The sequence below is a fragment of the Perkinsus marinus genome (genome assembly GCF_000006405.1).
Source record: "Perkinsus marinus ATCC 50983 genomic scaffold scf_1104296958712, whole genome shotgun sequence".
Lineage (NCBI taxonomy): Eukaryota > Perkinsozoa > Perkinsida > Perkinsidae > Perkinsus > Perkinsus marinus.
In genome coordinates, this window is record NW_003206658.1 from 1,093,743 (window position 1) to 1,101,571 (window position 7,829).

The 7,829-nt window shown below is 48.7% G+C and overlaps 6 protein-coding genes across 6 annotated transcripts in view; 4 read left to right on the top strand and 2 right to left on the bottom strand.

Annotated features, from left to right (window-relative positions):
- Positions 1-677: 677 nt before the first annotated feature.
- Positions 678-1,026, top strand: Pmar_PMAR011796 (hypothetical protein; the record flags this gene model as incomplete). Its single annotated transcript, XM_002773886.1, has 2 exons — positions 678-733; positions 777-1,026. 2 exons carry the CDS (start codon positions 678-680, stop codon positions 1,024-1,026), a joined length of 306 nt encoding a protein of 101 aa, XP_002773932.1.
- A 179-nt stretch (positions 1,027-1,205) lies between these two features.
- Positions 1,206-1,470, top strand: Pmar_PMAR011797 (hypothetical protein; the record flags this gene model as incomplete). Its single annotated transcript, XM_002773887.1, has 1 exon — positions 1,206-1,470. A coding segment is annotated over one exon (265 nt), but the record flags the coding sequence as incomplete, so codon positions are not given.
- A 1,933-nt stretch (positions 1,471-3,403) lies between these two features.
- Pmar_PMAR011798 (Carbonic anhydrase, putative) lies at positions 3,404-4,250 on the bottom strand. The gene has a single exon (XM_002773888.1). It carries the CDS (start codon positions 4,223-4,225, stop codon positions 3,419-3,421), a length of 807 nt encoding a protein of 268 aa, XP_002773934.1. The 5' UTR covers positions 4,226-4,250; the 3' UTR covers positions 3,404-3,418.
- Positions 4,251-4,998: 748 nt separating this feature from the next.
- Pmar_PMAR011799 (hypothetical protein) lies at positions 4,999-5,950 on the bottom strand. Its single transcript, XM_002773889.1, has 5 exons — positions 5,821-5,950; positions 5,680-5,768; positions 5,562-5,628; positions 5,378-5,497; positions 4,999-5,268 (listed from the first exon to the last, which is right to left on the bottom strand). Exons 1-5 carry the CDS (start codon positions 5,921-5,923, stop codon positions 5,036-5,038), a joined length of 612 nt encoding a protein of 203 aa, XP_002773935.1. The 5' UTR covers positions 5,924-5,950; the 3' UTR covers positions 4,999-5,035.
- A 435-nt stretch (positions 5,951-6,385) lies between these two features.
- Pmar_PMAR011800 (13 KDA deflagellation-inducible protein, putative) lies at positions 6,386-6,811 on the top strand (the record flags this gene model as incomplete). Its single annotated transcript, XM_002773890.1, has 3 exons — positions 6,386-6,490; positions 6,541-6,610; positions 6,651-6,811. 3 exons carry the CDS (start codon positions 6,386-6,388, stop codon positions 6,809-6,811), a joined length of 336 nt encoding a protein of 111 aa, XP_002773936.1.
- Positions 6,812-6,947: 136 nt separating this feature from the next.
- Positions 6,948-7,829, top strand: part of Pmar_PMAR011801 (Sirohydrochlorin cobaltochelatase, putative) — a gene marked incomplete at both ends in the record, with an annotated part of 1,953 nt that continues 1,071 nt past the window's right edge. The window contains 4 exons of the mRNA XM_002773891.1: positions 6,948-7,078; positions 7,124-7,215; positions 7,266-7,366; positions 7,413-7,539. Coding sequence (XP_002773937.1) covers positions 6,948-7,078; positions 7,124-7,215; positions 7,266-7,366; positions 7,413-7,539 — 451 coding nt within the window. The remainder of the gene's footprint in view (positions 7,079-7,123; positions 7,216-7,265; positions 7,367-7,412; positions 7,540-7,829) is intronic.

Sequence of the window (7,829 nt, forward strand, 5' to 3'; positions counted from 1 at the left end):
GTGGCGGAGACGATATTCGATCACATTTAAATGCTGTCCCGACGGGTTGAGAGTCCCATCATCAGTTTTCTCACTCACTGGTTATGATTGTGCAGTAACAGTTAATTGGTTGCAGAACTCCTCATTGAAAACTGCCTCCACCAGATCAAAGATACACTGTAACCGTGTTGGTCACAGTAGACACGATTAGCGCCCAACTCAACGGCAAATTATGTCGAAGAGAACTCGCCGTAATGACTTGTTATAAAGATGATATTATCGCGATGACTGGCGGCCACTATTGCATGGAAAAGCTGATGAGAGCCTTACGTGATTAGTCATGAGCATCCTCTCCTTGTTTACCCATCATTAACGATGTGGTCTCCATATGCATCCTAACTCCCCACGATCAACAGTCAGTGTCTATGCTCGAGTGCGACCAGCACCAGTAATCGGTCGTCGTCGGGAGTCCTTGGTGACGTGTGAAGGGGTGAGAGCATCTTCTCCCCCGTCCACATCCTGATAGTAGGACTTCCTTATTTACCCCACAGCCCTACGCGATGAGTGCCGAACTCGTTCACACGTACGCTTCGACCGAGCCTTCGGGCCAGAAAATACCAATGCCGAAGTGTAGAAGCATATTTATGTTCGAATCGGCATCAGTGATCTGCTACAGGTCATCACAACTGCTCTCTCGAATGGACCTCCAAGGCGCCGTGAAGGGTGTTGGTCCGAAGATACTGTTCATGGCTTAGTGAGCACGCATACACCGACTTCGTTGAGATGTGTTTATGTAGCGGACATACTGGCAGCGGCAAAACGCATTCCCTCTTCGGTGGTGACGACTTCACTGAGGACGGTGGACTCGTCGGGGCCTTTTTGGAGATTATCATGGACGAATGTGAACACGGCGAGCTCTCTGTGTCCATCGTAGAAGTTTACAAGGAGAAGGTGAATGCCACCATGGCTTGGGCGGTTGCAATAGTCCTTATAGATTTACGATCTTCTATCGCCCTCTTGCTCTGCTCTTCCACTTCGGTGTGGTAGCGTTGTGGATGCTATCAAGGCCCCTTTGAATAACATCCAGGAGGCGTTAAGGACTATAAACTCTGGTGACCAACGAGATGCATTAGGTCTGTTACACACGAACATGACCACCACGTTTTCCGTTCAGCACACTCTTCGACTTTGTTACAATTGCTACGGAATCTGAGGCTTTCCTTTAGGCCTGGCGAACCGTACGGTCGATCGAAACGCCTCCAATCATCGCAGTAGTCGCTCCCACACCCTCGTCATGTTACATGTCTGCGGTGTACAGCGCATCACCGTCGTTGACTTGGCAGGTCATAATCAGCCCCCGACAGAGTCCTTTCATCACATATCCGTTGCAGGGAGCGAGCGATGGTGTCGCTTTGGTCCCTTATCCCACGATAAACGGCCCGACAGTCGAGAGGAGATGGCCAGTATCAACAAGAGCCTCACGTCACTGTCGTTGTGTGTTATGAATATGACTCAACCTACTGCTGCTAGACCCACCTTCCGAGCAACTACACTCACAAGGTGAAGCTATCCTCCATCATTCAGTGTTGGAACATATGTTCGCTTCCCTTAGCAGGGGTTAGGATTTTACTCACTATATTGGGAAATTCTCGCACAAAAATTTTTCAGAGTTTCCCCAGAATTTTAATCTTATCACCAACACAGTCAGTTGACCTTGCGCGTATTCCCCATACTGTCATCGTTAGTGTCTGTTAGGCTTCTTTCAACATTCTTTGTGGAGCCACCAAGCTGTGTACATGTATTGGTATGTGTAGCAGCTGATGTGGTCGGGAAAAGCTCCTCTATGGCGAGACAGACTCTTCTCACCGGTATCGACCTCTCTGCATCTTCATTTGAGGAATTAGTAGATACTCAGCGATCGGTGCAATTCGCGGCGACTATGAAAAAGACGTTTTCCTTTATACGAAACACTGAGAATCACAGGAAACGGGGAGGATCTGACCACCAGAAGCGATCAGCGGTAAGGATGACAGGTGTGGGATTCGAACCGGCGACCTTCTGTGCATGGTCAGAGCCTTCCACCATGTACATCTAGGGGGTCACCACCGACGAGCGTTTCACGTGGAGAGCATGAAGACTTGAAGAACGCTGTAGCGAGTTTAAAATCGGAACTCGACAGAGTCTGTTTGCCACTGCGTGTTGAATGACTCGTCTCATTGTAGGAAAGAGAAATGCGGCTGAAATTGGAGACGATGATGAAAGTACATTGGAACGCATCGAGTGGTGATGGACATCTCCTGTATCCTTCTCGGACCAGTCCTCAGATATGCCCACCTTTCCGAGATCCTCATCGCCACCGAGTCTCCATTCGGTTTCATCCCGCACGACAGTTTCAGAGAAAATATCAGCCGTCGTGTCATCCCCTGTGAGTTAAATCGGTTGAATATTCGCGGACTGCTTCACTGTTCAGTTGTCTGGGTCTGCCGGGCCCGTAAGCGGTGACAGCCGTGATAGGCCTATAAAGGCCTGCCAGTGGACGACGCCACTCCCCTCTCGACGACGTCATGACTCGTTACGAGTAGTTATGGCGACTTGAATGTCATTGAATGAGCTTCTTAGTCGAGTTCGAATCTTCGAAGAAGGTCCAAGCCTCTGTCTGAATGCACGTCGTCGGCCCCTCTGAGTGCTGGATCCCTCTCCCCACTCACAATCTGCTCACTCGATACTCGATCGGTTGGTTATCAATCGCTCTCACAAGGGTCATCAGGTGGTCGAACCTGGTCATGGTCTTCCACCGCTCCTGCGAGGAAGGGCTCTTCCATCAACGTTATTGGTCAACGCCAACCGAGACGGTTGGGACTCCCCCCTCAAAGTGGAAATAAAATTGGCCAGAGTCGAGCCGAGGGTATCTCTGCGGCGAAGGATAGAACTAAGTCGGGATTGCCATCCTCCAAGGACCTCTCCATGGTGAGGGACGCTCCGTCTTCGTCGTCGGCTATTGTGGAGGTCACAAGCCGGCAACACAGTTCACCGATACACGACGAGTGAGACCTCCTGCGGATACACGGAAGTGATCTTCTTTTCAGTAGCCGGAGTAAACGATGGGATGAGATACTCGAGCGTTGTTGGCGTGCACCGAGGCGTTTGACACCGACGAAGGCTAGCAGGGAACTCGTAAGGGATGAGGAACTGTTGCTGCTATGGACGGTTGATGAATTGTCAGGGAGGATGAGAATACAGGATCGTTCATGCATACTATGAAGCATTTCTATGCTGTCGCTTGTTGTTTTCGAGTGAGGCATTGTGAACAATCTTGAGGGAATACAACACAACCCACTAGCCATACAATCAACTCGCTCACCGCCGTTGTACAAAAAATGTCAACCCTCTGGTGATTGAGCAACCAACGAGTCATACAGTTAGAAACGGGATATGTATATCAAACAGTATTTGGCATGCGGTTAAAAGTAACGTCCAACTCTTCCTTCAAACCATCAGTGATATAAATCTTACGCCCATTCAGAGGTTGAACCTCTCTATGATTGGGAGCGATGATGTCTCCACTAGGGCCAACGATAGACCTTAGCATCTTCATCTGCTCCTCACTAATTGTCATTGTCGTTTTCGTCACATGCCAGAGGAGATTCTCATCCCAAGTTGGTGTAGTGAGGGAACCATCATAACCAAAGAGTTTGATACTTGCATCTTTGGGGATGAGACCATACAAGTCTATAGAATCAACAGTGTTCTCACCGACTTTGACGGCTTTCAGTATTTTTCCAACCTCCTCATTGGCTTCACCAATTCCAAAGAGGACCCCAAGTACGGCCAAGCCACCGGTCTTACCCTTAGCGTCATCTAAAGTGCCGTATTTTTCGTTGTGATGGACGAAGTGCATCTCCATCGGATAGGACATACCGTGGAGTAGATGCTCACTGCCGGCCTCGTCCGTCAACCCCCAGTGAGCGTGGAATTGATCCAAAACGAAAATGTCGCTTTCATGGTCGCGAACGTTACTAATTCTGTATTCCTTTTGATCTCCGGCGATCGCCACTTCCATGCCACGATCGGAAACATTCAAAATTGGTTTATCGACGATGCCATAAGTAAGGTGAAGGTCCCCCAAAGTAATAGAGTGATCAACGGCAGCGCTCTCGAGAGATACCGGTGATTGAGATTTGCCCTTGGTGCCCATACCGGGCCAGGAAGACTGATCATCGTAGGACCAATTTGGGATGATAGTCATAAAGTAGAAAACAACCAAAGCAAACCTGTCAGATTCTTTCATGATGACGTCACATAGGCGTCGATAATGTTATCAGTTCGCCGCCTCGGACTGAACGCAGCGCCATCAAGGTCTCAGGAAATTTCACTTGGATGAGATTGTTGCTACAACCCATCGACCATTCACTGCCGAAATATCTGACTCGCATGAGCATCAACATGGGTACGCGTGCAACACGCAAGCACACGCAAGTGCGAGCGGTGACGTGGAGACAATAAACGATCCAGAGAGTCCTTCTAGATCATCCAAGATTAGTGATTATCATTCATGAGCGCCAATATGATGCACCTCGGCGACCATCACTGCCCCTCTGCACAATTTGTTGGATGAAGTAACTCTTGCAACGTCAAAAATTGTCAAGAAACTATCGCCGTTTTGATGTTCCCAGCGAGTGAATCCTCTTACTAACTTTTGGTCTTATTGCATGTCCGAAGTCGAATGAACACGAATTCAACATCAAGATCATCTAGAACGTCTCAAGTTGATGCGAGTCAGGCAAAGCATGTACGTTTACGAACATATTGTTCCAGTAGAGTTGGTCGGACATAAAGTTGGCTTAGTGGAAATGATTTCTCCATCGAAAAAACAAACCTTACAAATTCTTACATGCTCTTGCTCATCATTGCTACCGAATTTACCGATAAACTCCTATCACAACCGGCAGAACTTGAGCTTCGTAACACTGAAACGCAACTTTCATCTTCTGTCTTCACAAAATGTGCAAAAGTATGGTAAAATGATAGTACAAGGGATGAACTGACGCCCTTCTCCTCAAGACGATGCAACAGTGAGCTCAGCTTCCTCCTCCTTTTTCTTCAGGAGATTGTTTCGATGCAAAGTAGAGAGTTGCTCGTGTTTCAGCAAATGAGCGGCCGACTTGAATTTGCGAGCACACAGATGACAGATGAACTGCGTTGGCTGCTGCACTTGTGTCGGACGGCCGTTTTCTTGGGTCTTAGATGGCGATGAAGATCTCCTTCTCATCGTCTTCTTATTCGGAGTGACTATAATGTCCAAAGCACAAGGATAGTGCAAATCAAAATGACCCCAACGACGACGAAAGGAAAACCGATACACCTCCGAAACAAAGCACGAGTGAACCTCCTAGCGCACCTTCGTCATCACGTTGATTAGAAAGCGATGCATTTTTCCGCTTGGTTGTGGACGGTCGGTCGCCTCTCTCACTCGAGGAATCTCCCTCTGACTCTCGGGAACCGAGAATGCTGCTCATACCTAAGTCGTTGGTCGGCGGTAAGATTTGTGATGACCATGCTTCAATTTAGGGTATAAGCCACACCTTCAGTCGATTCGGCTTGGGGCTGTTGTTCAAGCACCTTCTCATGGTGCATAAAACCACCGTAAACCTGATATCAAAGGCACATAAAGAGCCATAAGGACTGGCCTGAGGCCCTTACGCTAGTGTGACCCTGGAATAAGGAGTGGTTGGCGTACTTCTTAGACCGCACAGTACCGTTAACGTTCATGGTCACACCGGTGCTGGAGCCTGCGAGAACAGAGAGTAATAACATCCTCGGAGACGGCGAAATGAAATGGACCTCGATTGTTGGACAACTTGGCGTCTTTTGGAATGACACCCTCGTCTTCAGAGTCCGATAGACCGAATGCATCGCTCACTCGGAGGGGTTGACGACGAGGCATGATATGGGATAGATTTAGGAGAGCACTAAGCGACACATAATGTATGGGGGAAGTTAATCTAGTACGGAAGTCTTGGGAGGGGACAACTAGCACGCACAAACAGTAATCGATTACGATGGCGTGCGCTTTTTACGTGGCGCAGATCTTGAAGATGCAGGAGCCGAGTATCGGATGAGTTGAGTTCGTTGGTGAGAGACCGATCGCGATTTCTCATGATTGTCATAATGGAGGTTATAGTCGAGGCCATGCTACCGGAAAGGGTCGCTAGCGGGCATGAAACGTATCTTAAAATAGTCGACCTTGGTATCTTGTCCGACCCATAGGTGGGGGAGTCTACCACCTGAATAGGAATCAACTATCTCCTGGGGTAAAGATTCAGATCAGGTCCGAAGCGTGACCACCACTCTTATCTTTCCTCGCTATTCTCGACATAGTAGTTCATTGACGTAAGGATCTTATCTGATGTCGAACCAAGGATCGACTTTGCAGAATTACAACAGCGAGCTTGTTAAGTGCATTGAGGATTTGAGGGAAAAGCGTGAGGAACTAAACCGGCAGATACTCAAGGTGGTCGAAGTGGCGCTGCTGCGGATCGAACCTGTGCGGGTTTCCTTCAGGAGGAAGAGGACAAGGGTAAGATCCAGAAGGAGCTGGCGGTGCTCACGGATCGTCTCCAAAGAATAAACGGTAGGCCCGTGTCTCGTGACCGCGCGCCATTTAATTGCAGAATCCCTCGTTCGTAAGACCCAAGCCCGGAACGAATACGACAAGACCATTCAAGAGACGGAGGCCGCCTATATGAAGATCCTTGAGTCCAGTCAGACGCTACTCCACGTGCTAAAGAGGGAGAGTGTGAACCTAACGAAGAAGAAACAAGTGTCGGATTGATGGTATTTAATTCGTATATGAAAACGCTGCTCACAACATGGTATACTGTGTACTAGCTATCGAATATCTTGAGGTTGACGGTGGAAGATACGGAATAGGTCCAGAACAGATCTTCCTACTTTGTTTCTAATATCTCATGACCATTCCTTCTTCCTCTCCTCCCCGTGTTGGCCTCATCTTGATCGATCATGGTTCGCCATCATCAGCTTGGAACAAGTCCCATGAGGAGCTCCTACCTAAAATAGAGGAGGAGCTGAGTCGGAGAGGGTAGTGCAGTTGATATCAGTTAGCAGTAATATCCTTCCTTCTCAGGCTCAGGTCGATGTTTGATGCGATTCGATGGTGCCACATGGAGTTTGCTCAACCCTCTGTAGCTAAGACCATGAACGGACTAGAAGTGGAAGGTGAAGTCACCGCCGCCTTCCTCGCATTGGTGGTTGTTTGTTCTATTCAGGAATTTCGAGAGTTATAGCGATTCCAGTCTTCGTGTCCGTCAGCTCTCATTCGGAGAGGGACCTCCCAAATATACTCAACATTAGATTCCATCCAGATCAAGTTGGTGTTCGAGAGGAGAGGTCCACTTTGATAAGGATATGTTCAGGATTCGGAAATGGTGCGGTATACCGGTCGTGTGCCGGTGACCTTGTGTACACCCTTGGATCACCAACACAGTCTCCTCCCTAAAGTCATCGCTAAGCAGGTGGTTGACATGATGACGGAAAGCCTCGGTAGGAAGGGCTGTTCGGTCGGTAGCAGAAGAGGGTCCACGTTAGAGCCGACCCGAACGGCAGTGGTGGTCCTATCCCATGGTGATGGATGTGAACACTTTTGGAGGCACCTTCATGAGAGTATCAATGCTCATGTGTTGAAGAGAACATCTGTGAAGTTCTGCGAGGGCTTGTATGTCCAGACGCTTCGCTCACCTAAAGTAGTAGCATGTGTTATGTATACGTTGGTGGGCTGGCGGTAGCGCGCTCGGTTGCGAATCTCGTGGTCGTTGGTTCGATCCCCATGACTA

What these genes read in the sequence shown, in the direction of transcription:
- Pmar_PMAR011798 (XM_002773888.1), bottom strand. Translation starts at nt 4,225, where the DNA reads ATGACTATCATCCCAAATTGGTCCTACGATGATCAGTCTTCCTGGCCC.
- Pmar_PMAR011799 (XM_002773889.1), bottom strand. Translation starts at nt 5,923, where the DNA reads ATGCCTCGTCGTCAACCCCTCCGAGTGAGCGATGCATTCGGTCTATCG. An exon ending in CCAAGCCGAATCGACTGAAG is followed by an intron (nt 5,498 to 5,561) that starts GTGTGGCTTATA and finishes CCAACGACTTAG; the next exon opens with GTATGAGCAGCATTCTCGGT. An exon ending in TAATCAACGTGATGACGAAG is followed by an intron (nt 5,269 to 5,377) that starts GTGCGCTAGGAG and finishes TGGACATTATAG; the next exon opens with TCACTCCGAATAAGAAGACG.